We start from the raw sequence: 26817 nt of genomic DNA on the forward strand, positions 1-26817 counted from the left end.
AAATTCAAAAATTCCAATGCTAATGTATTCCGCAGTGTTCTGACAATGGAACATCTTTGAAGTCCATCATGTTTAAAAATTTTCTTAGCAGAAAGAAGTCAGTAAATTAATTTTCTGGGGTTGGCAACTATTTTCTCGGCGTCTGCCCCCTTTGCGAAAATCGCGAAGCTGAAAGCGCCAGCAGTCGCGCTTTAAAAACTGCCCCTCCTTGTTGTGGACGTTGAATTTTTTGGGCTTGTTTAAAAAGGGCTATGGTTCTCTAGTCATGTTTTCTTCAATTCTGTGTAATAGTTCTCCCTTAAACGTATCAACACCACGAGGGTTGGTTTGACAAACTTCAAAAACTCGGGGGGGATGGTTTCGAAACGCGGGTGAGTCTTGTTCGAGGAACATGAGCACTGCAAGTCGCGAGGTGGAGCGAAGGGGTCCTAGTGCTAACTGAATCAAAACAAACACTGCGCATGTCCAAAAACACTCCAATCAAGAAGTATTTTTGGGATAGTTCTCCCCGAAAAACTGCGTTCGAACCGCCCCAAATTCTATTGTTGCATCTTGTCTACCTGCAGTCAAAGAAATTTTCATTTCGAACGTTGCTTTTTCAGCTTTTGGAGTAAGCTGTACAGACCCAAAAAGAAGCTCCGCTATTGGTCCGCCCCGGCTCGGCTCCCCCCACTCCCTTTTTTTTCCTTTGACGAGTCGATTTTTGCCATGGAAACGGCGATTTTGGCAGCAAATTTCTAAAAATTTGGCCCCCAAAATTTTTTGACCAGATTTCAACATCAGAATCAGCGTTCAAAGTTCTACTAGTCTGCAAAATCTCTTTAAAAATCGTATAGAAAACTTCCGAAATGCATAAAGGGCCACACAAATCAAATCTCGAGCCGGCTGAGTCCTGGGTATACTATAAGGCTACTTCGTGCCAAAAAACGCTAACGCGCACCGCGCGCGCACGGGGGCGTTTGCAGCAGAGTGTGCGCCTCGTCGCTCTGTCTCTCTCGCACTCCTGCGGAACGCCCCGTGAGTGCGAGAGAGACGGATAGCGGCGTCACGGCATGGCTTCGGAATCCGCTCTCAGGACGCCACGGACAGCGCGGCGTCCCATGCAGGGAGGCTGCGCCTGAGCCGGAGGCACCGCCGCCCCCGCGACAGAGAAGAGAGGAGAGAGAGAGAGAGAGAGAGAGAGAGAGAGAGAGGAGAAAAGAGAGAGAGAGAGAGAGAGAGAGAGAGAGAGAGGGAGAAGAGAGGGGGGAGGGAGAGAGAGGGGAGAGAGAGAGAGAGAGAGAGAGAGAGAGAGAGAGAGAGAGAGAGCGCCAGCGCAGCGCCCAGGCGAACCAAGCAAACGCGACTCACTCACAGTGCCGCGGCAGAGCCACGGTCCCTAAATGGCCTCGCTTTGTCTCGCGCTGCTTCCCCCGCGCGAGGGAGAGAGAGATAAAGAAAAGAAGGTAAAAACTAGAAAGGGAGCGCGCCTAACGAGTTGGCCGTTGTTATTCGCATCGCGGGTGCTTATCAAGGTGCCGTTGCTTATTGCTCGGCTCGCGTCACTTGTTGCTGGGGTCGCAAAGTCACAGAGTCATAGGGGTGGTGACCTGGCAGGGGGGGGGTACAGGTTGGGCCAGAAGACCGGTGGAGGCAGCTGGAATTCTGGACAGGTTTTTAGCTCCAGACGCCAAACCACGCTAAACAGACCCTATACACGATTGGAGGGTTTCGATCCGCTGCGTCCTGTCCACCATAGCGACAGGAGATCTGAAGCTGTCAGTGGCGATGCCCCCGCCCGCCCCGTAGCTCTCACTGCGGCCGCCCGAGGCGACCAAAACCACGGTGGACCAATGGCCAATTAGCTAATGGTGTTGACGGGACGCAGCGCATCAGGTGCGGGAGGCCGGGGCGGGGGGCACACTGCATCGGCTCTCGGTTTCTGACTGCCTGACTGCGTCCGACTGCAACCACGCGGCGCGGCAGCGCAGCCGGGCGGTTCAGGCGGTCGAGGCCCGCACCGCGCGGAGCGCCCGCGCAAGTCGGGATAGGCAACCCAGCACGCACGGGTGTGCGACGGGCCCACCCTCGACGCCGGTTACCATTACCATTACGGGCCAGACCACAACTGATCGTATGCCGTTTCGGGCCCGGCCCGCCTGCACTGCAAAACGAGACATCGCCGTCCTTAGGGTGACACGTTATAACAGCGGAGAAGAACCTCACGCCCCTCCTCTGCTGGGAGTCGAACCCTAGCCCCTGCGCGTGATCATGATTTCCTCGGGATGCCACAGTGTGGAGCCAGGAGTGGGACCTGCTATGTACTCTCTAGAATCAGCGGCGGCTGAGCGCGCAGAGGCGTCGACCCGCAACTTCAGGGGCAAGGGTTCGACTCCCAGCAAATTGGGCCAGCTATGTAGCCATAGCCAGCCACCGCAGCCACGAGCCATCGGGCCGTCTCTTCGTCTTGGCCGTCCTCTTAATGGGATGGTGCACTGCAGACTGATTCCGAGAGTCGTTTTCGTCGCTCTGTCTCTCTCGCACCTACACGGGACGTCCGATGAGTGCGAGAGAGACAGAGCGACGCAAACGACTCACGGAATCGGTCCGCTGGCAACTCGAATGCGTCTAGTGACCCGGGCCGCGGGCCGCCATACGTCTTCATTGGCTGCGCGCAGCGCTGGCCACGCCCAGTGCAACAGAAGACCCGCGCCGGCCGCCAAAACCCTAGATGCGTTTTGAGCTCCCGATTCGCTAAACAAGACTCCAACCGACCGTGTGACCCCACCAATGGATTCCTCGTTCGGAGAGCGATTCATTGGTGGGGTCACACGTTCGGTTCGAGTGCTGCAGCGAGTCAGACTCGGCTGTTTTCCGCCAGTCCGTTGCTGGCTCACAGTGGGCCAGAGAACCCAGTGGAGGCGGCCAAAATTCTAGACGCGTTTTGAGCTTCAGAGTCGCTAAATGGGACTCGAACCGAACGTGTGACCCCACCAATGGATTGCTCTCCGAACGAGGAATCCATTGGTGGTGGGGTCATACGCTCGGTTCGAGTCCCATTTAGCGTCTGGAATTTGGGCCGCCTCCACCGGTCTTCTGGCCCACTGGCTGCACTGTTTGCCCCGGCCCTTGTCTCACGCAGCCCCTTCTCGGCCTGCTTGTCGTGCTGCAGGTGAGGACGGCGTCGGCGAGTCCGGCCTGTTCCCGGACGGCGTGGGGCTGCTGTCCCGGCTGTCCCGGCAGGGCCGGTCCGGCGGCATCTCGTCCGCCGCGGGCTTGGCCGGCATGGCGCCCTTCTGGCCGCTGCGTCACCCCGCCCTGGAGGCGCGTCTGGACGCGCGCAAGCGGCACCGCGACGCGCCCGGCTTCCTGCACCCCGTGGTGCGCTTCGTGCAGCCGCTGTCCTTCAGCGAGCTGGGCGGCCCCTACGGCGGCGGGCCCCTCGGCGGCGACGGCTGGGCCGACGAGCCCGCCAGGCCCCTGCTGGACAACTTCATCCGAGGTGAGCGGGCCGGCATGCGTCACTTCGTCGTCCGCGTCGTCAGGGAGTCGGTGTCAGTGAACCCGACTTACTTTTGGCTTGATTTGTGGAACACGCCGATTCACAACAGGGAAGGATGTTTGTGTTCCGGGGATGTCGCTGCCTGGGGGACGTCCATATACTACACGTCCGGTCCGGGGCACAGTGGGCCAGAAGCCGGTGGAGGCGGCCAAAACTCTAGACGCGTTTTGAGCTCCAGAGTCGCTAAATGGGACTCGAATCGACCGTGTGACCCCACCAATGGATTCCTCGTTCGGAGAGCAATCCATTGGTGGGGTCACACGTTCGGTTCGAGTCCCATTTAGCGACTCTGGAGCTCAAAACGCGTCTAGAGTTTTGGCCGCCTCCACCGGCTTCTGGCCCACTGTGCGGGGGAGGGGAGTCTGTGACTGGGCGCACGGTTCTATACTAAATGAAAACATTGGAAGGTTTTCCAGGGCCCTCAGGTAGGGAGGGGTCAAAAAGTGGCCTAAACTAGGGCACGTAGTATATGGACGTCCCCCTAAGGTCATTTGGAAGATAGGTCGGAGCAACCGAGATGCATGCTGGGAGACCGCCCACCTGCCTGCCAGCCTCCCTGCCGGCTTGCCCGGTCCCCCAGCATGCATCTCGGTTGCTCCGACCTAACTTCCATCCGAAAGGAAAGTGGTGGAGATGTGAACGATTGATTTATTCATTCCGTGAAAAAAATTTTTAAAGAGGAGGTTTTCCATCGAGGGGGTAACGACTTCGGGAATCCGGCTGACAGCAAATTGGTAATCCGTAATCCGGATAACCCGAAATTTTGAGGTAATCCGGGAAAATTTTGAGTTAATCCGGGGTAATCCAGCTAAATCCAAAGGTAATCCAGGAATTTTTTTGTTGTAATCCGGAGGTAATTAGGGGGTAATCCGGGGTAATCCGAGGTAATCCTTAATCCGGCTGACACGAAATGTACCAGTCGTTACCCCCTCGTTCTCCATAGTAAAAGTTATCTTGGCGGAGCCACAGCGCCCGCCGACCTAAAATTCTTAGACTGATTCCCGGAAAAACCATGTAGAAAATTACACACTCACCGGGTATCGAACCTCGAGTCCTCGGATCCAAAAGCCGATGCCTCTACGCTCTCGGCCACCATGACACGAGCTAACGGACGTTGACCGTGTTGCAGACACCCCGCTGGACAAGGCGCGGCCGCTGACCGCCGAGGAGCTGATCCGCGCGCTGCAGGAGAAGCAGATGAGGCAGTCCGAGGAGGCGGGCTCCAAGGCCAGCGCGCTGCGCTTCGGCGGCATGATGGGCAGGAAGAAGTAGGCGGGGCCGAGAGGCGGCCCGACTTCGGTCCTTCAGTTCCCTTCCACCTTCCTTCACTCATTTCGAGAATCAAAAGACTCTTCTGTACTAACTAATGTAGAGTGTAACATTATTACCATTTATTGTTGTTGTTCGCTTCGATTAGATAGTCCCTGTTGTTTTTTCAATTACTGTGAACTGCGACCGTCCCTCCGCGGAGGACCAATAATTAAACGCGGCGCGTTCTCTGTTTCTGTCTATCTCTCTCTCTCTCTCTGCGCCGCGAGTCGCCGCAGAACCATGCTGTAAGAGGAGGACAGACTTTTCCGGAGTGAAATGACCTCAACCTGTAACAAACACCAGGATCAAAGCATGTCGTCTTCTATTTTTAATAAAATATCAACATCCACGGCGAAGTGTGTGTCTTCTTCATTTTACCACACCAACTCTTCCATGAGGGGGGCAAAAGATTCCCTACGCAGAACGAGTGTCGCAAAAAGCCACTCGCTTCTTGCAACGAATTTCAGTCTCGGCTTGGGTTTTTACTTGGCCTTCTCTTAAAAATTAAACTTTTACTTTAGTTTTCTTTATTATTTTTATTTTTTGAGGGGGGACGGAGTCGTTGTGAAAGTGACCCGATTCCTGTCACGTGGTCTTTCCCGAAGCCACGAGGTCGTCACCCTGCCCAGCCCCGTCCACGGCGACCACAGTGAGGCGGCAGAACGTGTCAGCTGCGCGCGGCCATTCAGAAGAGAGTCGTTTCATCGCTCTGTCTCCGTCGCACCCACGGAGCCCTCTGAGGGTGCGAGAGAGACAGAGCGACCGACCGTTCTTTCTTGGATCACACGGCAGCGCTGCATGCGGAACCGAAGCGCGCGCTCCGCAGACTGATTCCGCGGGGCTCTTCTATCTCTCTCCTCCACGCGACGTTCTGCGGAGGTGCGAGAGAGACGGAATCACTCTGCAGGCCGACCACCCCGCCGGGATCACGTCGGGACACTCGATAGGGCGGTCCTGGAGGACCCAGAGGGCCAGAGGGCGGCCCCACAGTGGGCCGGAAGACCGGTGGAGGCGGCCAAAACTCGACGCGTTTTGAGCTCCAGAGTCGCTAAATGCGACTCGAAACGAACGTGTGACCCTGCCTATGGATTGCTCTCCAAACGAGGAATCCATTGGTGGGGTCACACGCTCGGTTCGAGTCGCATTAAGCGACTCTGGAGCTCAAAACGATCTAAAGTTTTGGCCGCCTCCACCGGTCTTCCGGCCCACTGTGCGCCACTGGCCGCCGGACGGCCTGACACACACTCACCGCCAGCGGGGCCGGCGGGCCGGCGGGGCGGCAGGCCCGTCGCACTTAGCGTGGGCCCCACCCACGCCGCGCCACTGAAAAAAGTGAGAGAGAGCGTCGGTCACCCCTTCCCTTTGGACACAGCAGTAGTTTCTCGCGTTCTTCTCTTTAAAAATGTGCAAAGCGATGCCCGAAAAACACCCAACCCCATTCTGTCTCGAGGTATAAATGAACTACGAGCGGTCCCTTATCAGGCACGTGTGCTCGGCCGGGCGGACGGGCGGTGTCCGCAGCGCGGTAGTACAGTGCTCCCGGTGCCGCGTCGACGGCGTCCTGCCCCCCGTCGTGGCGCCTACCGCCGCCGCCGACGCCGTCGTCGTCGTCCTGGTGAGGAAGGAAACAACGGGCACGATCCGTGTCGTGTGCCGCGAGGCCTTGGCCATGGCGCCGAGCGGGCCGGGCCGCGGCGAGCCGAGCAGCCAGCCAAGCAGCCAGCCAAGCAGCCAGCAGCCGGGACGGCCGCGACACCCAATAGGTACGTACCGCCGCGCCGCAGACTCCGGAGCTTCAGAGTCGCGGCGCGGGCGCGTGTTGCTCAGTCACTCCGTCACGCACTTTGTCACCACGTCACTTTGTCACTCCATCTCTGAGCCACTCTGTCACTCCTTTACTTAGTTAGGCACTTTGTCATCACGTTATTGTGTCACCACGTCACTTTGTCACTCCATCTGAGTCACTCCTTTTAGTCAGGCACTTTGTCACCGCGTCACTTCGTTTCCACACCACTGTGTCAACACGTCACTTTGTCACTCCTGTCACTGCGTGAAGTCACTCCGTCGCCACGTCACGTCGCGGCGTCACCGCGTCACGGCGTCGCTCCGGCTGGCCGCGGTCAGTTATCAACGTATCGTGTTTTGATAGCGCTTTGTGGCTGCTGCCGCGCTGCCGCGCCGCCGCGCTGCCGCGCCGCCGCGCTGCCGCCACCACGTGGTCCACGGCGTTGGCGTCTTGGAGGCGGAACGCGGCGGAACGCGGCGGGACGGCGGACAAGGGCCAAACCAGTCAGGTGCGAGCGGGGCAAGGCTGGCAAGGCTGGCAAGGCTGCAGGGAGAGAGGCCCGGGGGACCGCCGCGCCCTGCCTGCCTGCGCCCCGCCGAGCGAGGCGCCGCCGCTCCGCCGCCCCGCCACGCGGCGCGCCGCGCGGTCCGGGGCTCAAACTGCAGACAGGGCCCCGGCACCACAGGCCGCGCCGGCGACGTCCCAGTCCAGTCGCGATTTCTCTCACACCCGAATCGGCGGTGCGGCCACTCTGCCACAGGACACGGGCCGCGCCCCGCCCCGCCCCGCCCCGCCCCGCCGCGCAGTACCCGCAGTGTGCATACAGCCTCTCCCGTCGATGTGGACGCCGCGGAGCCGTTTTCAGGCTTATTATTGCCACTCGAGGAGGACGACAGTGCGTTGCTGGCACCGGCACGGCGGCACGGCGGCCGGGACCGCGACGACCACGGATAGGGTGAGCAGCGAGAGCAGCGTGAGCGGAGACAAGGACGCCGTCGGTGGCGTCATAGTGGACCGGAAGACCGGCGCCGCCGGCGAAGGCTTTCGACGCGTTTTGAGCTCCCGAGTCGCTAAACGGGACTCGAACCGAACGTGTGATCCCGCCAATGGATTGCTCTCCGAACGAGCAATCCATTGGTGGGGTCACACGTTCGGTTCGAGTCACATTTAGTGAAGCTCGAAACGCGTCTAGAATTTTGGCCGCCTCCACCGGTCTTCTGGCCGACTGTGTGACTCTCTCGCATCCCTGTGGACCACTCCATGGGTGCGAAAGAGACAGAGCGACGAAAGCACTGTTCGTAATCAATCTGCTGGTAGGGCGCACGGACGGTGCCGGGTGGACTGCCCACAATGTCGGAGTGACCCTGACGCGCGGTAGCGCCGGGTGCAGGCCTAGCTGCCCTAGCCTATCGCAGCAGACTGATTCCGAGAGTCGTTTTCGGCGCTCTGCCTCTCTCGTATCTGCAGGGAGCGCCTCATGAGTGCGAGAGAGACAGGGCGTCAAAGACGACTCTCTGAATCAGTCTGCAGTGCGGGTGGCTTATCTGCACGCACCGGCATCGTGGACTCTGCGGGGTGGCTGGGCAACGCAGGGCAACGGCGCAGCAAAGACTCTGTGCAGGCCGTGTGTGAGAGTGCGTGCGTGAGTGCCGTGCCAGTACAGTACTGAAGTTAGCAGAGTAATCAATGAAGTAAGAGAGGGGGGCTGTTTCGCTCCGTGGAAACAACTCCCCCAACCCGCAGAATGACAGAGAAAACTGGTTGAAAATGCGCTGGAATGCGGGGACTCGAACGTGGGTCCCTCGGGTCGGGGATCGGTGTCTCTACTCCCTCGGCCGCAGAGGCCCTGCCCTGCAGCCCAACCTTGAAGGAGAGGCGAGGGCAAGGACCGACTTGTTAAAATGTCTGCAGGAAAATGGAGGCTTTAACTGAGAGCGTCTTCCTTCGTGAGGAACGGAACCATGATTATTTCGAGCGGGAACGCGCCCTTCCTATGAGGACTGAGCAGTGTCTCAGTTGTTCGGAAAGCTCGGCGCCAAACCGCGCCGCAGTGGCGACGTTGTTTTGATTCCCTTAACATTCCTTGCCGTGCATAAGTGAGTGGCTGGGGTGCGTTGCACTCCGGCACCGTCTACAGGCAACACCGGCCAGCCAGCCAGCAGACTGACTCCGAGAGTCGTCTTCGTCGCTCTGTCTCTCTCGCACCCTTACGGACAGCCCCATGAGTGTGAGAGAGACAGAGCGACGAAGACGACTCTGGGAGTCAGGCTGCTGGTCCGGCTGCTGCTTTAGCCGGTACGGCTTCAGCCGTTCACTGACCTCGCACAAAGCGGCAAAGCGGTCCTGCCGAGCGATTCAGAAGAGTCGTCTCGTCGCTCTGTCTCTCTCGCACTCATGGGGCTGTCCGTAAGGGTGCGAGAGAGACAGAGCGACAAAAACCGATCCTCTGAAGGTGTTATTTGCCGCGTCTTCGTCCACAACGCCCAGGGGGGGCTGCTCAGCGATTCCGAAGGAACGTTTTGTCGCTCTGTCTCCCTCGCACCCCCCCTACGGCACGCCCCATGAGTGTGACAGAGACAGAGCGACGTCCCTTCGGTCGCTGGACTGAGCGTCGCGCAGGCAGACGCGCGCGTCCGTGGGACAAACATGTTTCTCCAGCGACGCTGCGTTTCTTTTTGTGTGTGCTTGCGTACGCGTGTGTGTGCTCAGCCTACGGTAAACTGTGGCTTACTTCCGCGAGTTGGGACGCTGGAACCGAACTCACGGAGGAACAAGGATGGATTTAAAGAGGGGTAAGGCCTTTTCGCCCTCGTTTGGCCGCTGCAACGCCGCCTGGAAGGCAGTGGCGGATCCAGAGTCAGCCCAAGGGGGGGGACAAAGTAGCACTTTTTGCCTACTTACAGGGGCAAATCGGTGCTTTTTGCCTACCTTTCAGGCGGCTATCTAGGGGTCAAGGGGGGGGGGGCAATTGTCCTTTGCCCCCCCCCCCCCTGGATCCGCGCTTGCTGGAAGGTAGGCAAAATGCTCAACGTGTCCAAAAGCCATCGCATTGTCCCTGTAAGTAGCCAATAAGCGCAGCTTTGCCCCTCCCTCAGGCCGATTCTGAATTCCAATGTGGATTGCCCTCCGAACGATGAATCGACTGGTGCCATCATAGGTTCAATTCGAGTTCTTCGAGAGGAAATAGAACTCGGACGGTGTGCAGTGTCTGTCTGGGCTGCCACCCTGCCGATAGGCCACAGCCTCATGAGTCTTGGAAAAGCTAGGACGCAGCGGCCCAGCCGGGGCTGCACCAGCAAAAAAAGCAAGCTATCTCTATCTCTCTCTCTCCAAGGCAGCGCGAGGGCATGGCCAGGGTTAGGGTTATTCCGCCCTTATTGGGGGATGAGAGTATAGAGAGCCGTTCAAGGCGCCGCGCCCATTGGTATAACCGGTGTAGTTTGCACGCAGGCGGGCGGACGGGGCCGTGGCCTTTTTATGGCGTACTCCCCTTCGACGCCCACAAACCTACGGCCTCGGCCAGCCCGACGGCCAGCGCGATGGCCGCGGCCAACGCGACGGCCACCTCCACACGGCGACGGCCTCGGCCACCACGACGGCCACGACCACCACGACGGCCTCGGCCACCACGACGGCCACGGCCACCACGACGGCCACGGCCACCACGACGGCCACGACTACCACGACGGCCACGGCCACCACGACGGCCACGACTACCACGACGGCCACGGCCACCACGACGGCCTCGGCCACCACGACGGCCTCGGCCACCACGACGGCCACGGCCACCACGACGGCCACGGCCACCACGACGGCCACGACCACCACGACGGCCACGGCCACCACGACGGCCACGGCCACCACGACGGCCACGACTACCACGACGGCCACGGCCACCACGACGGCCTCGGCCACCACGACGGCTACGGCCACCACGACGGCCACGGCCACCACGACGGCCACGGCCACCACGACGGCCACGACCACCACGACGGCCACGGCCACCACGACGGCTACGGCCACCACGACGGCCACGGCCACCACGACGGCCACGGCGCGTGCGACAGCAAGTGCGACGGCCTCGTACAGTGCCACAGATCGGACACCGCCGCGACCACCTCCACAGTGCCACGAACCGATTTCCTGGTCCGCCCTTTACCCCGCAGCGTTTGTTGACGCGTTCCTGTTCGCCGACAAATATTATGGTGGCGTCGTTGCCCCTCGCCTCCTCGGTGGCTAGGTCATGGACTCGGTGGGACCACTGCCAACGGACGGATGGCACCGCGGCACCGCACCTTGCTCAGGGCCACGGAGCCAACGGTCCACGCGAGCGTCCAGTTCGCGGTTCCGCGCTGTTTGTTTCTCGTCGTGTTTTTTTCTTTTGTCATTTTTGCGAAACGTTTCTACTTTATTTTTACAGGACGCCGCTGATGCCGCCCAGGAGCACGGCAGGTTTTGAGAGATGACCCTGAGGTAAATATGCCATATTGCCCGCACGCCGCGCGCGCGCGTGTGTGTGTGTGTGTGAGAGAGAGAGAGAGAGAGAGAGAGAGAGAGAGAGAGAGTGAATGTGTTTGTGCGTGTGTGTATGTTTGTGTGTGAGTGAGTGCGTGTGAGTGCGTGGAGTGAACCACGGCCTCCGTGGCGGGTAGTGACTACGGATTCACGACCTGGCCGACGACGTGCCGGTAACGGACCAACTCGCACCGATGTGACTTCTCAGACCCTCCTCCCCCCCCCCCCCCCTGTTTTTCCTTCCTTCCCTCTGTGCCGCACTGTGCGCACTGGAAGAGAAATCTCGAATACACCGCATTTACGTGTTAGTACAGTGTGTCTCCGCTGCGGGGGTCCTTGCTTCGTCGTCCGACCGACCGCTCGCGACGCGGGAGCGTGTGGGTCCTACTTTGGAACGGTCTGCATACCGATCCGGAACAGTGCTTTCTTTCGCGTCGCTCTATCTCACTTGCACTCATGTATTGATTGATAGTCGCTGAATGGGACCCGAATCTTCCGTGTGACCCCACCAATGGATTGCTCTCCGAACGAGGAATCCATTGATGGGGTCACACGTTCGGTTCGAGTCCTGTTTAGCGACTCTGGAGCTCAAAACGCGTCTGGAGTTTCAGCCGCCTTTACCGGTCTTCTGGCCCACTGTGCGGCGCTTTCATGTAAAAACTCCATGACTGCGGCTCGAGTCGAGCGCAGCAAAACGCGTGTAGCGTTTGATCCCACGAGAGCGGCGCGGCGTTCGCGACGGCACGGCACGGCACGGCACGGCCGGGCGTGGAAAGTGCCGCCGCGGTGCGCCTCGTGTCACGTGGTGTGCCGCACCGCCAGCCTGACGTGTAGCTTGACGTGTAGCTTGGCTTGGCCCTGCTTGCAGCGACGGGCCGCCGCCGGGAACACGCAAGGATGACGAGGACGGCGAGGACTGCGGGAAGAAGCTGTCGCTGCGACCAGTGCTGCCGCAGGTTGGTATCGCCGCGGGTTGCGACCGCACAGTGGGCCAGAAGACCGGCGGAGGCGGCCGACGCGTTTTGAGCTCTAGAACCGCTTAGCAGGACTCGAACCGAACGTGTGACCCCACCAATGGATTCCTCGTTCGGAGAGCAATCCATTGATGGGGTCACAGGTTCGGTTTGAGTCCCATTTAGCGACTCTGGAGCTCAAAACGCGTCTAGAGTTTTGGCCGCCTCCACTGGTCTTCTGGCCCACAGTGGACCGCCCACCGCGCACTCCTTCGGTCACTCCCCAAGACGCGCCACCATCCTCTCCGCTTTGTTAAATGGTACAATATCGTGTCGTTTGTGAACCTCAAGTTCCAGTGTTGACAGAAAAGGAGGCGGAAAGGAGGCCAAACACACCGGCGTGCGGCGGGCTGTATCTCCTCCAGTCTACAGGGCGATTTCTCGTCGCGGTTGTTGAAGAACTGCCTAAGGAGCAAGCAGACAGATTTCGCAATCATGGAGCGTCCCTTATAGATGCGAGAGAGACAGAGCGACGAAAACGACTCTCGGAATCAGTCTCAAGGGGAAGTTACAGCCCGGCTGCACACCGGTGTGTTTAGCGCTCCTTTTTGCCCACTTTTCTGCCAACACTGTTCGAAGGTTGACGCGGGGCGTCAAAGCTTTTCGCTGCGGTCGCGAAAATTTATCCCTCCGTAAAAAACGGCGTTCTGGCATCATGGTCGTGTTGTTGTTGTTTTTTTTGCAGGACTCTCGCGCCGAATGCGTTCTTCCTCCGGACGCCTTCCTTCCTTTTCGCGAAGGAGGCGAGGCCGGAAGTAAAACTGTTTGTGTTTCCGGTGTAGATCGCGGCGTGCATCGCCGCCAACAGCTTCTACCTGCCCGACGGCGCGGTGCTGGGCTACTCGGCCATCCTCATCCCGCAGCTGGAGCTGCCCGACAGCGAGATCACGGTCACCAGGCTGCAGACGGCATGGCTCAGTGAGTAGCGACTTGCAGTGTATGGGCCTTACAGTGAGGCGCCCAAAGGCCGGCGCGAAGGCCGTTGCACTGCACAGTGGGCCAGAAGACCGGCGGAGGCGGCCGAAATTCAAGACCACGTTTTGAGCTCCAGAGTCGCCAAATGGGACTCGAACCGAGCGTGTGATCCCACCAATGGATTCCTCGTTCGGAGAGCAATCCATTGGTGGGGTCACACGTTCAATTCGAGTTCTGTTCAGCGACACTGGAGCTCAAAACGCGTCTAGAACTTTGGCCGCCTCCACCGGTCTTCTGGCCCACAGTGCACTGTTACGAAGAGTCTGGCGACTTTGTCTGCTAATCCCCACCGGAAGTTTTTCCGCGCGCGCAGTTGGTAAACCTAGCCTAGCGGCCGAACCGCCAATTACCTCCAGCTGGCGAGGGGGCAAGCACTCGCCAAATCTTGTGTACACGCCCAGCCAAGTTGTAGAGCGCACTTGGTAATTTTCTTAAAAGGGCGCTTGGTATCTTAAGCGCACTTGGTACTTTTTAAACACGCTTTTTTTTTTAAAGATCGCACTCGGTGTTTTTTAAAGCGCACTTGGTATTTTTCAAGTCGCAAGAGTCTATGTCGAATTCCAGCGTAGTTCAGGGGGCGTGAGGTGCGAACAGATGGTGGGGTGGGGTGTCCCATGAGTGCGACAGAGACAGAGCGATGATACGAAAAGCGACTCTTGGCGTAATCAGCTGGCGGAGGCGGCGTCTCGCGCGCCGAGAAAAGTAGCAATTTGTCGTGACTCGACTCACGTGTGGGTGGGCACGTGCAGCGCAGCCAGTTTCGATCCTGATCGATCTTTTCCTCTCGATCTGCTAATCGAAACAGGAAAAAGAGGAAGAAAATGCAAGGGGTTACCCACTCTGGTAATCGTGTGTACACTTCGTCCGGTAATCATTGGTAATCACATACCAAAACTGGCTAGATTCGCCGTTTTTATCGGATTTTGGGGTTTTTCTTATGAAATAAGGCCAAAATGCTCTTAGCTGGCCAAAATTATGGAGTTTTTTGAGTATGTTTGTAGGTAATCACTGGTAATCAGTAATCCTGTGTACACTCCTGAGCTGAGTGGTCAACCCCTTGAGAAAATGGGAGGCGAGGGCGACATCAAAGTCGGCGCGCGAACGCCAATTAGAAGACGGACTGTACAAACGTCGGTCTTTGACTGTCAGTGAGCGCCTTTGACGATCTTTGTCGATCTTTGACGCGCGACGCACTTTGGCACGCTTCACCTGCACAGCACGGCGTGGCTCGGCTCCCCCGCCTTTGCAGTCCTAAGTCGCGTTCTTACGGCCGGGGGAGGAAAAAAGGAAAAAGGAAAAGGAGGCAGCCTTCCAGCGAGGAGAACTGGTACAGTCGAAATAAGGGTAATTTTGACGTCACTCTGACGTCATTTTCAACTGCTGGGACCGCGGTATCTCCTCGTTGAGACAGCCCATCGTGAAATGATGCAAAAATTCTCCGAAATGCGCTGGGGTTGTTTACGCGTGTGTTTACGCATCAAACAGTGTTGTTGTTATTGTTGTTGTTGCTGCTGCTGCCGCAGCGTGCGGGGAACGCGAGGCGCGGTACACAGTGGGCCAGAAGACCGGTGGAGGCGTCCAGAGTCGCTAAATGGGACTAGAACTGAACTGAACTGTTGTTGTTTTCGCAGCGTCCCTGATGATGCTGGTGGTGCCGGTGGGCGAGGCGGTGGCCGTGCTGCTCATGGAGCGCTGGGGCCGAGTGCGCGCGCTGCAGCTCGCCCTGGTGCCCTTCGTGATGGGCTCCGTCGTCATCGCCGTGGCCGACTCGTTCGACCTCATCCTGGTCGGCAAGGTGCTCGTCGGCGTCTCGCTGGGTGAGGTTCACCAACTACGTAACACCGGCGCGCCGGCACAGTCGTTAAAGAAGGAGAAGAAGAAGAAGAAGAAAGAGGTCAAAACGCGCGCGGAGAATCTCGATTTCGGACTGCCCCTATAACGGGACCGGGAGTGGCCCGGCCAGACGACGCGCCAGGCTATTTTTAACCGGCGAGGTTCCCGAACCTGTCGCGACGCCGCCGCGCGCCAAACCTGGTTTCAGGTTTGTGGCATTGCCTGTTTGTGTGGGCAGGATGCAGCCCCGGCGTTGTAAACCGTCTCGCTTTCTCTTCATTGGATAAGAAGCGGTGTCCTCCTCGTCCTCGTCCTCTTCCTCGCGATCGCACTGCCCCGCACTGCCCCGCACTGCCCGGCACTGCCGCGCTGGCGTGGGTGTGTCGCGCTCCAATTTTGAAAACGGAAAGTTGGACTTTTGTGTCTGTTGTCACTCTGCGGTCGCTAAACGGGACTCGAACCGATCGCGTGACCCCACCAATGGATTGCTCTCAGAACGAGGAATCCATTGGTGGGGTCACACTATCGGTTCGACTCCTTTTTGGCGACTCTGGAGCTCAAAACGCGTACAGAGTTTTAGCCGCGTGCACCGGTCTTCTGGCCCACTGTGATCCGCCCCCGCCCCTGCGCCACACACACGGTGGCTGGCCTCTCGAGCGCGAGTTTTATAGCCCCTTGATGAAAGTGTGTAAATCCAAGCAACGAAATAAAGGCACGGCTTCGCGGCCTGTGCCGCTCCCTCTCCCTCCCCGGCGTGCTCTAAATGTCACGCGGTGGATTCAATTAATACGTCAAGATTTCAGTTCCGGCCGACTGGAAACGAAACCGCAAGGCAACCGCGTGAAGGCGAGTCAGGCAGTGACGCTATCGACCGCCGTGAAATTTGGTGCGATTGCTTTTAGACAGGAGGAGGGCCCCAAAAAACGAGCTGCATGCGGGGGCGCGCTCAGACTGCTTCGAGGCGGCCAGGGCACGCCCCCGACGCCGTGCGCCCCCCGCTCCGTCTCTCTCGCACCCCGCCGGGCCGCCCCCTGAGTGCGAGAGAGACAGAGACAGCCTCCTGCCGCGCGACGCCACACAGTGGGCCAAAAGACCGGTGGAGGCGGCCAAAATTCCTGGTGCGTTTTGAGCTCCAGAGTCGCCAAATGGGACTCGAACCGAACGTATGACCCCATCAATGGATTGCTCTCCGGACGAGGAGTCCATTGGTGGGGTCACACGTTCGGTTCGAGGCCTGTTTAGCGACTCTGGAGCTCAAAACGCGTCTAGAGTTTTGGCCGCCTCCACTGGTCTTCTGGCCCACTGTGCGCCACAGCCCAACTTGCTTCGGAGTTCCCGGAGCTGGAGCAATTAGCTGCATGCAAAAACAATGCGCCCTGCGGACGACAGTCTGGCCGCCAGCTCGGCCTGCCCCGCCTGATTCCAGAGGATCGCCTCGTCGCTCTGTCTCTCTCGCACCCCTGCGGTGCGCCCCACGAGTGCGAGAGAGACAGAGGCGACGAAGAATCCTTTGCAATCAGGCACCTGCCCCGCGCCCACCAGTCGCGCAGTCCGACGCGCGATTTCTCGGAACGGCGCCGTCGTCGCATCTCTCGATCGCCATTGAAAGCACGCCGCCACACTGCCAGTCGGACGGCGCGACCAGCGTCGCTCCGTCTCTCTCGCACCCCAGCGGGACGCCCTGCGAGTGCGAGAGAGACGGAGCGACGCTCTCTCGGGATCCGAGGTGTAATCATTACACCAATCAGTCACGATCGGACGCACGCGCGCCTCCGCGACGGAGCCGAATGGACGGATCGTCTTTCTATTCTTTGCCTCGGCCGGCCTTGCCCGGCCTTGCCTGTCCTGTTGCAGCCGTGGGGACCAGCCCGGCCTCCATCTACGTCACGGAGGTGGCGCGGCCCGACCTCAGGGGGGCGCTCATCACCGCGGGGCCCCTCATCGGGGCGGCAGGTAAGCCCCAGCAGCAGGGGAGGGGAGGGGAGGGGAGGAGGAGGCAGCGAGGGGTGCCGTCCGGCGCGGCGCGATCAAGTGATGCAGCTTGCCAGACGTTGGGTCAGAAGACCGGCGCAGGCGGTCAAAATCCCGAACGCGTTTTGAGCTCCAGAGTCGCTAACTGGGACTTGAACCGAACGTGTGACCCCCACCAATGGATTGCCCTGCGAACGAGGAATCCATTGGTGGGGTCACACGCTCGGTTCGAGTGCTGTTCAGCGACTCTGGAGCTCAAAACGCGTCTAGAATTTTGGCCGCCTGCGCCGGTCTTCTGACCCACTGTGGAGCGGGGAGGTGAGGGAGGGGTAGGGAGGGAAGGGGGCGACCAAGGGTGCCGGCTGGCGCGATCAAGCGCTGCAGCTTGCCAGGGTGCTTGTGAAGCGCCCGCAGTACGGAGGATAGGCCACCCGCCGAGCACGGCTGTTGTGCGGGGGTTGCCTACCCCCGACTTGACAGGCGGACAAGCAGACCCATGGCCAGCGCCGGGATTTCGGCCGCCTCCGCCGGTCTTCTGGCAAATCCACTGTGAGGCGGGAGGAAGGTCCAGCATTGGTGTCCGTCAGTCGGTCCATTCCATTCCTCGGCGCCGCGGCGCGGGGGCGGCATTCTTCCGCCTTGTACTGCCACAGGCTCCCGCCTGACCTTCGCGGCGTGGCGCGGCGTGGCCGTGGCAGTCAACGCAGCGGCGGCGAAATCGTAATCGGGGAACGCCATGCACGCCGGCCCGGCGGCCCGGCCAGCCCAGCCAGGGCCCAGTCAAGTGAACAGCCGATTGGTCTTGCAATAGGTCATTAAAAATCCCCCCGGCCGGCGGGGCGGCCGGCTGCGGCTTTGCCGCGGCGGAACTGGCAAGAGCGCGACGCTTTTCGAGCGGCGGCGCGACGCCCCGCGACGCCCCGCGACGCGCGGATCGAAACAAAAAACACGACTATGAGCTGACGCCATTCAAGCCGGTCAAAATTACGAGCTCGCCATTCTTGGGCGCGACTCGCCGTTTCCTGGAAATTTTCATCGGTGCGCGGGCGGGACGGCGGGACAAAGGCGGGAGACGGGAGAGGGTGGGGTCCCGGCGGGTCACAGTGGGCCAGACGACCGGTGGAGGCGGCCAAAACTCTAGACGCGTTTTGAGCTCTAAAGTCGCTAAATGGGACTCGAACCGAACGTGTGACCCCACCAATGGATTCCTCGTTCAGAGAGCAATCCATTGGTGGGGTCACACGTTCGGTTCGAGCCCTGCTAAGCGACTCTGGAGCTCAAAACGCGTCTAGAGTTTTGGCCGCCTCCACCGGTCTTCTGGCCCACTGTGCGGGTCCCGCGGGAGCGTCTCGAACCCTTCCCTTTGCCGCAGGGCTTCTGGTGGCGTACGCGGCGGGCGCCGTGGTGGCGTGGCGCGGCGTGTCGTGGTGCTGCTGCGTGGTGGCCGCCGTCCCGCTGCTGCTGCTCACCTTCTGCTGCCCCGAGAGCCCCGTCTGGCTGGTGCAGAACGGGCAGCTGGACAAGGCGGAGCAGTCCCTGCGGCGCCTCGCGCCTGGCGGCTGCAGCAAGGTAAGCCGCGAAGCCGGCAGTCTGATTCCGGATACGCTCCGTCTCTCTCTATCGCACGGCGCAGGCGGCCAAAATTCTAGGCGCGGTTTGAGCTCCATAGTCGCTAAACAGGACTCGAACCGAGCGTATGATCCCACCAATGGATTCCTCGTTCGGAGAGCAATCCATTGGTCGAGTCACACGTTCGGTTCGAGTCCCATTTAGCGACTTTGGAGCTCAAAACGCGTCCGGGATTTTGACCGCCTCCAACGGTCTTCTGGCCCACTGTGCGCCTCGGTCCCCGTTGGAGTACGAGCGAGAGAGGCAGACAGACGAAAAGGCCCGTTGGCAAATCAATCGTCAAGCTTCCCCTCCTGGCGGTAACTGACCTAACATCGGAATCTCTCCGTTCTCCTTGCAGGATGAGTACGCCGCGCGCGAGCTGCAGGCGCTGGTGCTGACGACGCGTCGCCGCGGCGCTGGCTCCGGCGCGTCGGCCGACGGCTCGGTGCCGACCTGGTGGACGCGGTGCGCGCGCTCCCTCAAGAAGGGCACCGCGGCCATCATGGACGGTCGGGGCTCGCGGCGGCCCCTGTACCTGCTGTGCGTGCTCATGTTCCTGCAGCAGTTCAGCGGCGCCTACGTGCTGCTGTTCTACGCGGTCACCTTCTTCCAGGTAAAGAGACGACGACGACCCCGCCACGCCACCGCAAAATCGGCCCCGTGTTCGTCGTGTTGCGGCGGGACGGCGGCGAGGCTGCATCCGGTCCTGGCGCTTCGCCCGGAGGCTCATTCCGAGAGCCGATCTCGTCGCTCGGTCTCTCTCGCACCTACACGGGGCGGCCCCTGAGTGCGAGAGAGACAGAGCGACGAAAAGGACTCTCGGAATGAGTCTGCTGCGGCGCCTTGTCGCGGGGATTACCCGGAATCGACCGGAGTTACCCGGACGGGCGCGGCGACCGGGACGGCCGGACCGGTGGCGAGGCACGGGGACGCCAGGCGCCAGGCCTTGCCGCCGGGTTTCCGGGCATGGGCTGCCCTCCACCTCGGGCGGAGCTTCCCGTCACGAGCCCCGCCGCGGCACAGTGGGCCAGAAGACCGGTGGAGGCGGCTAAAAGTCTAGACCCGTTTTGAGCTCCAGAGTCGCTAACTGGCGTTCGAACCGAACGTGTGATCCCACCAGCGGACTGCTCTCCGAACGAGGAATCCATTGCTGGGGTCACACGTCTGGTTCGAGCGTCCTACCGACTCTGGAGCTCAAAACGCGTCTGGGATTTTGCCCGCCTCCACCGGTCTTCTGGCCCACTGTGCGCGGAGGCCGCAGGTCGGACGGGATGGGTCTGTTGCCCTTGCCACCCGGCCAAGGCGGGGCGCCCGGCCGAGCCCGGCCCGGTCACCTCGGCTGTGTTTTCGGTTTTCGGTTGGCGGTTTAATTCGCAGTGCGGGGGAAGGGGTAGCAGCAGACGCGGTGCGAAAATCGTCACCCGTGACATTTTGGCGCGCGGCCCGCCTGCGTCCGCCTGCGTCACCGGCCGCGTGCGTGTGTGTGCGCTCGTGTGTGTGGTGTGTGTGTGTGTGTGTGTGTGTGTGTGTGTGTGTGTGTGTGTGTGTGTGTAAGCGCACCGTCGAGGCTTTGGAGGCCCGGCACGCGGTTTCGTCGTCGACGGCGGCCCTTGGCATACCTCCCTCTTCATCGGAGACTCTCGCCTTTTGCGCGGCCCTTGATTAGATCGGGGAAATCGTCGCGTTACAAGGCTGCGCGGAAGCGGACCGAACGGCGACCCTCCCCGGTGCGGTGGCCACCACACAGTGGGCCAGAAGACCGGTGGAGGACGGCCAAAATTCTAGACGCGTTTTGAGCTCCAGAGTCGCTAAACAGGCCTAGAACCTCGCCTAGAACCGAACGCGCGACCTCACCAATAAATTCCTCGCTCTGAGAGCAATCCATTGGTGGGGTCACACGTTCGGTTTGACGGTTTGACCCCAACTTAGCTACTCTGGGGCTCAAAAAGCGTCCGGAATTTTGGCCGCCTCCACCGGTCTTCTGGCCCACTGTGCACGCCCTGCAGAGTGCCGAGGTGGCCGAGATGTTGGAGGAGTAATGGAAACAAGGGAGAGGCGGTGGCCGGGCCTTGGCCGCACTTGCCCGCTCTGTTTTCATTCAGGATTACCTACTCCAGCGGGTTGTTCGCGCTCATTCTAGTCGCGCTTTGTTAACTTGGCCGGCGGAACCGCGCGCACCATGCCCTACAGGTTCGCTACGCGGTGTGCCGGAGGGATATGCAGAATGATTCCGAAGAGAAGAGTCGTCGTGTCGCCGCTCTACACACTAAACTTCTTACGGATACATCATCCTATCTGTATTACGGACATTTTTGTGCAATTGCAATTACGGATAGATTTTGCTTGTAATACGGATGAAATCATCCGTATTACAAAGAGTTTTACGTCCGTACCATACGGATATTTTCGTCTGTATGTTACGGACACGAAAACCTTTGTATTACGGATAAAATCGTCCGTATTACAAGCAAAATCTATCCGTAATTGCAATTGCACAAAAATGTCCGTAATACAGATAGGATGTATCCGTAAGAAGTTTAGTGTGTAGTCTCATGGTCCTTATCGCACTCCTCTCCTCTGAGGTGCCGCCCCCATGAGTGCGACAGAGACAGAGCTACTACCGCACAGTGGGCCAGAAGACCGGTGGAGGCGGCCAAAATTCAAGACGCGTTTTAAGCTCCATAGAGTTGCCCAATGAAACTCGAACCAAACATGTAACCCCACCAATGGATTGCTCTCCGAACAAGGAATCCATTGGTGGGGTCGCACGTTCAGTTCGAGTCCTCTTTAGCGACTCTGGAGCTCAAAACGCGTCTAGACGTGGCCGCCTCAACCGGTCTTCCGGCCCACTGCCTGCCGGCGGCGTTGTCTCTGCGTTGTCACGGCGTTGTGTTGCTTGCAGGACGTGCAGAGCTCCGTGGACGACTACACGGCGGCGGCGCTGGTGGGGCTGCTGCGGCTGGTGATGGCCGTGGTGACGCTGCCGCTGCTGTCGCGCTTCGGACGCCGCCAGCTACTCATCATGAGCGCGGCCGTCATGTGCGCGTCCATGCTCACGTCGGGGTTCTTCAGCCGGCGGTGGCCGGGCGCCGCCCTGGCCGCGGGCTCCGCGCTGGAGAGCCTGGACGTCCTGGACGGCCTGGACGTCCTGGACGGGCCCGACGCCGACGGGCTGGCGGGCGGCGCGGGCGGCGGCGCGCGCTGGGTGCCGCCGCTGTGCGTGCTGGTGTACGTCTGCTCGTCCTGCGTCGGCGTGCTGTCCGTGCCCTGGATCCTCGCCGCCGAGCTGTTCCCCCAGAGGGTGCGCGGCACGGCGCAGGCCGTCATCCTCTCGCTCGCGCACTTCTTCATGTTCGCCGCGCTGCAGACGTACCGCGAGCTCAACGCCTGGCTCGGTAAGGACACACTGCGTTCGCCTCTGTGGCGCCTCCAGGGCCGACCAAGGGGTAACGAACTCAAGATTTTCATGTACACTGATTATATTTAGAGTATGATTACATGTGATTTATTTTGATTATTTTATTAGTTATCACTGATTATAGGAGGTTATTATGTTGATTATTGGGAAATATTGGGGATTATTTGAGCGCCGACCTCGGAAAGCTGTTAAAGTGTCGGAAATTCAATATTGGTGACTTTGGGCAGCCACTGCGTCAAATTTAGTTGCGGTCATAGGCCTTCCTCGACGCCTTACTATTCTGAAGACCCTACTCTTTCATGCCCCGCCTCGGGAAGGCTTTGACCGCTGATAGTTTGGGAGCAGTGGTCTCGCAAAAATGGTCAAAAAGTGAATGAATTTCAGAAAATTACCGTTTTTTCTGACTTTGAGCGGTCACTGCATCCAATTTAGTTGCGGTCAAAGGCCTCCCTCGACGCCTTACTATTTTGAAGACCCTACTCTTTCATGCCCCGCCTCGGGAAGGCTTTGACCGCTGATAGTTTGGGAGCAGTGGTCTCGCAAAAATGGTCAAAAGTGATTGAATCCCCGAAAGTATGATTGTCATTTCATTGGATGATGTTGATTATTTCACTGATTACCAACTAGACGTGCAATGATTATCTTGAGTTAGGTAGCCCTTGGGGCCGACCTTCGGGAGTTTGCCTACTGGGCTACGTTTGGCTTTTGGCCTATCTTTCAGGCGGTATGTTGGTGCCATGTGGGAGGGGCAGTAGGCCTGTCGCCCCTTCCTGTCGCCTTCACAAACGAATTCTCTTTTTCAAGTTTTGGCGCATAAGTCGTTATAAGGGCCGTTAAGGGAAAATTTAAGGGTGACTTACATTTGAAATCTTAAACTTTTAAATATAATGGACAAAAATCAATTTAAATCACTTTATTATTGCACACCCTGGCCGTAGGGGTGGGTAAACGTGTCTAGAGTACAACCCTTCATTCGTGGTGGACACCAGACCGCGGGTCCCCATCCCCGTAGCCCGTGGGCTGGGTACTGGTGGCGTCCCACGCAGCGCAGCGGGGGCGGGGCGGGGCGGGGCGGGGCGGGGCGGGGCGGGGCGGGGTGGGGCGGGGCGGGGCGGGCTCACCTTTCTCGAGAGGGCGTCTTCAGTTAGCTGCTAATTCGACGCAGGCGGAGTCAAAGGACTTTACCAGTCCGTTGGTCCCGACCGTACCGTCGAGACCCCGTCCCGTCCAGGACAAGTGACGTCATCGAGCCGCCTTCCATGCAGAGGGAAGCCCCAGCCAACAAACGGAATCCACAATGGGAGAACTGGCGAGGGAGGGGGGGGGTGCTCGATGGTTCACGTTGAGGTCCGCTACGAATTAACCCGTTTCTGGAAGATATTTTGTCGGATTTCACCGGGTTCACGCTCAAATTTATCTTTCTTGCCTCTTTTGGAGGGGGAGACTGGGGTCTGGCTAATTATTGTTGTGATCTGCTCATTCCTATTCCGACGGTTCGTGTATATCGCACGCGCGATCGTCAATTGTCGGCACAGACAGACAGGCAGACACGCACACATAAGACACACACACACACACACACACACGCACACACGCACACCACAAACGAGCCTATTCTGGTCGGTGGGGCCAATCCCGGGCGAGGCGTGACGCGCCGCTCTCTGCGGTTTCGCTGTTTGCCGCGGTTCACCCCGCGCGGTTCGCTTCGCGTCGCGTCGTTCCGCTTCGGGCCGTGTCGCCGTTTCGGGCCGCGAAATGCGAAAAGCGAAATGCACGTGATGGTCGCGCCTTCCTCGGAAGAAACAAACCGACGACGCCGTGCCGCCGCCGCACAGTGGGCCAGAAGACCGGCGCAGGCGGCCAAAGCCTAAGACGCGTTTCGAGCTCCAGAGTCGCTCGCCAGGACTCGAGACGACCGTGTGACCCCACCAATGGACTCCTCATTCGGAGAGCAATCCATTGGTGGGGTCACACGTTCGGTTCGAGTCCTGTCCAGCGACTCCGGAGCTCAAAACGCGTCCGGGATTTTCGACCGCCTCCGCCGGTCTTCTGGCCCACTGTGCGCCCCTTCTTCTTGACGGCGTTAAGTCGCTGCTTTGACGTCACCGCGACTCGCGCCGTAACTCACTTCTGCCGGTGGGGGAGGGGGGAGGGTCCAGTCAATGGGAGTGATATACGGTACGGCTTCTCGTTACCGTGCACTGCAGGCGGGCCGCGTCCGGGGCGCCGCACAGTGGGCCAGAAGCCGGTGGAGGCGGCCAAAACTCCAGACGCGTTTTGAGCTCCAGAGTAGCTAAGCAGGCCTCGAACCGAACGTGTGACCCCACCAATGGACTCCTCGTCCGAAGAGCAATCCATTGGTGGGGTCACACGTTCGGTTCGAGTCCCATTTAGCGACTCTGGAGCTCAAAACGCGTCTGGAGTTTTGGCCGCCTCCACCGGTCTTCTGGCCCACTGTGCGCCGCGGTGCGGCGGCACGCCGGCGGCGTCCGCAGGGCCGACCGGCTCGAACCGGACAGCGCTTCGTCGCTCTGTCTCTCTCGCTCCCGTCAGGGACGCCTCAAGAGTGCGAGAGAGAAGCCCTGCTCGGCGGCAGCCCTGCGGTAGGCCCAGGCCGCCCAGGCCCGCCAGCGCGGCGCTCCAGCCGCGCCTCCCGGACCAAGTCCCGGACCAAGTCCCGGACGCAGCCGCCGCTCCAGGCCATTAGCGAGCTCCTCCAGTCGGCGACAAAGACAGCGACACATCGGGAGGGGAAAGAAAGAGAAAGAGGCCGCGCTCGCGACGACAGATTTCCGAAATGGTGCGCGCCACCCGCCGCAGCGCGCCGCAGCCTGTCGCATGGGTTGCCTAGGCGCCTCTCCACGGAGCACAGTGGGCCAGAAGACCAGTGGAGGCGGCCAAAATTCCAGACGCGTGTCGAGCTCCAGAGTCGCTAAACAGGACTCGAACCGAACGTGTGACCCCGCCAATGAATTTCCGGTTCGAGCAATCCATTGGTGGGATCACACGTTCGGTTCGAGTCCTGTTTAGCGACTCCGGAGCTCAAAACGCGTTGAGAATTTTGCCCGCCTCCACCGGTCTTCTGGCCCACTGTGCGTCGTACACCCGGTTTAGTTGTCTCGCCTTTGCCGCCCGGATAACCAGACTAATGCGTGCTCCTCCCTTGCAGGCTCGGACGGCGTGCAGTGGCTGTACGCGTCCGTGTGCGCCGCCACGGTGCTCTTCGTGTGGCTGGTGGTGCCCGAGACGCAGGGCCGCACCGAGGAGCAGATCGAGGGCTTCTTCCTGAACCACGTCCTCTACCTGGGCCGGGCGCGCTGCCCCGACAAGGCCGAGACGGCGGCCGAGGCCGGCGCGCCCAGGCCGGACGTCGGCGCCGCCGCCACCAAGACCGTGGCCGAGGCCGGCGGCGACGCCAAGGACGACGGCGCAGACAAGCAGGGCGACGTGTTCGTCCTCCAGTGCCGCGAGGAGCCCGAGGGGGCCGTCGGCGACGACAGCTGCGTCACGCATCTCTGAATGGCTGATGTGTATGAACGAACTAATGAATGAATTGACACATGGAGTGAACGAATGAATGAAGTAATGAATGAATTGCCACATTGAATGAATGAATGAATGAATGAATGAATGAATGAATGAATGAATGAATGAATGAATGAATGAATGAATGAATGAATGAATGAATGAATGAATGAATGAATGAATCTCATTTTCAACACGTTTCGCCTCTCTGTTAGGAAAAAGAAAGAAGCATCTGTGATTTGTTTGGTGAAGAATCAACGTCGTGTACAACTCTGTGTCATTGTGCATTAAGACATTTATCTTTTTGTAATAAATTACTTATATATTCTTTTCGATACAAGTAAATTTCTCTTAAGTTCTGGCAATCCTAATGTCTGGCCGTCATTAAGTCATAGCTGGTTTTAAGACACCAACTGCTGAATGATTTTGAGAGTCGTTTTCGTCTTTCTGTCGCTCATGGAGCGTCCCCTGTGAGAGCGAGAGAATCAAAGCGACAAAAACGTCTCTCGGAATCAGTCTGCCGGCACCCCGGCGAAAGGCAGAGGGCAGCTCGACTCCAGGGCTTGCCGATACTCCGAGCGTGTGGAGCTACCCCGCGCCACCGAATCCTGTCGTAGCTCGGGCCGACGTTACCCCGTGTCCGCGCCGACACACTGTTGGGCACTGTTGCTTCTAGCACCTACACACGGTAGACGAAAATGCCTCGCGTCGCTCGGGCGGGACGATATTTTGGTCAGAGCCGCTAAACCGTTGAAATTAGACGGGTAAAGTTAGCGATTCGACTTACATCTCGGTTCAAACTACAATCGGCTCACTTACTACACCCCTCTAACTATCACGGCTTACAAGTTTGAATCAATAGAGTGCCCCTAGCGGTGCTGGCGTGTTGGATTAGAGGTTATCTTTCGGTCGACGGCCGAATTTCACTCACCTACTGGACTGGATACGAAGTAGACTTGACATGCAGCTCAAGGAACGCCCAGACATATGCTTCAGAGCACTGCGAAGCTACGTATTTTGTCACGTTAGACCCGCGAGCCACTGCCGAAACAGTTTTCGAAACATAACACACGCGTCTCGGCGTCACCTCTGCGCACTGAGCCACCAAGTTACATACGTGCCTTTCCCTTTGTTGCTTATCATAGTTAAAGTACTTTCATTTTTCTCAAATTTACGAGAATCTTGAGGGGAGAGCAGCAGTGTAAGGGCACGCCACAATTATGGGTAAAAAAAAATTGACATGGTTTATTTAGAAAAAAACAATTGCTTACAAAAATTAAACCTATCTTTAAAGCGAATTGTCTGTGAATGTTACGAC

At 59.1% G+C, this 26817-nt stretch overlaps 2 protein-coding genes across 2 annotated transcripts in view; both read left to right on the forward strand.

Moving 5' to 3' along the window:
* The window catches only part of LOC117646324, a 9739-nt gene extending 4531 nt beyond the window's left edge, over positions 1 to 5208 (forward strand). Inside the window, exons 2-3 of the mRNA XM_034387200.1 lie at positions 3152 to 3481; positions 4671 to 5208. Of these exons, the coding sequence (XP_034243091.1) occupies positions 3152 to 3481; positions 4671 to 4813 (473 nt within the window). The 3' untranslated portion in view covers positions 4814 to 5208. The remainder of the gene's footprint in view (positions 1 to 3151; positions 3482 to 4670) is intronic.
* Positions 5209 to 7426: 2218 nt separating this feature from the next.
* LOC117646405 (facilitated trehalose transporter Tret1-2 homolog) lies at positions 7427 to 25844 on the forward strand. The gene is made up of 11 exons (XM_034387302.1): positions 7427 to 7593; positions 11059 to 11111; positions 12022 to 12109; positions 12949 to 13084; positions 14773 to 14958; positions 16829 to 16927; positions 18318 to 18514; positions 18915 to 19169; positions 21459 to 21951; positions 25144 to 25349; positions 25395 to 25844. The coding sequence occupies exons 2-11, from the start codon at positions 11101 to 11103 to the stop codon at positions 25491 to 25493; spliced, it is 1770 nt and encodes a 589-aa protein (XP_034243193.1). The 5' UTR covers positions 7427 to 7593; positions 11059 to 11100; the 3' UTR covers positions 25494 to 25844.
* Positions 25845 to 26817: the final 973 nt, after the last annotated feature.

Source organism: Thrips palmi, unplaced genomic scaffold (assembly GCF_012932325.1).
Source record: "Thrips palmi isolate BJ-2018 unplaced genomic scaffold, TpBJ-2018v1 HiC_scaffold_19, whole genome shotgun sequence".
NCBI lineage: Eukaryota > Metazoa > Arthropoda > Insecta > Thysanoptera > Thripidae > Thrips > Thrips palmi.

What these genes read in the sequence shown, in the direction of transcription:
- LOC117646405 (XM_034387302.1), top strand. An exon ending in GCTGCAGACGGCATGGCTCA is followed by an intron (nt 13,085 to 14,772) that starts GTGAGTAGCGAC and finishes TTGTTTTCGCAG; the next exon opens with CGTCCCTGATGATGCTGGTG. An exon ending in CGCCTGGCGGCTGCAGCAAG is followed by an intron (nt 18,515 to 18,914) that starts GTAAGCCGCGAA and finishes TTCTCCTTGCAG; the next exon opens with GATGAGTACGCCGCGCGCGA.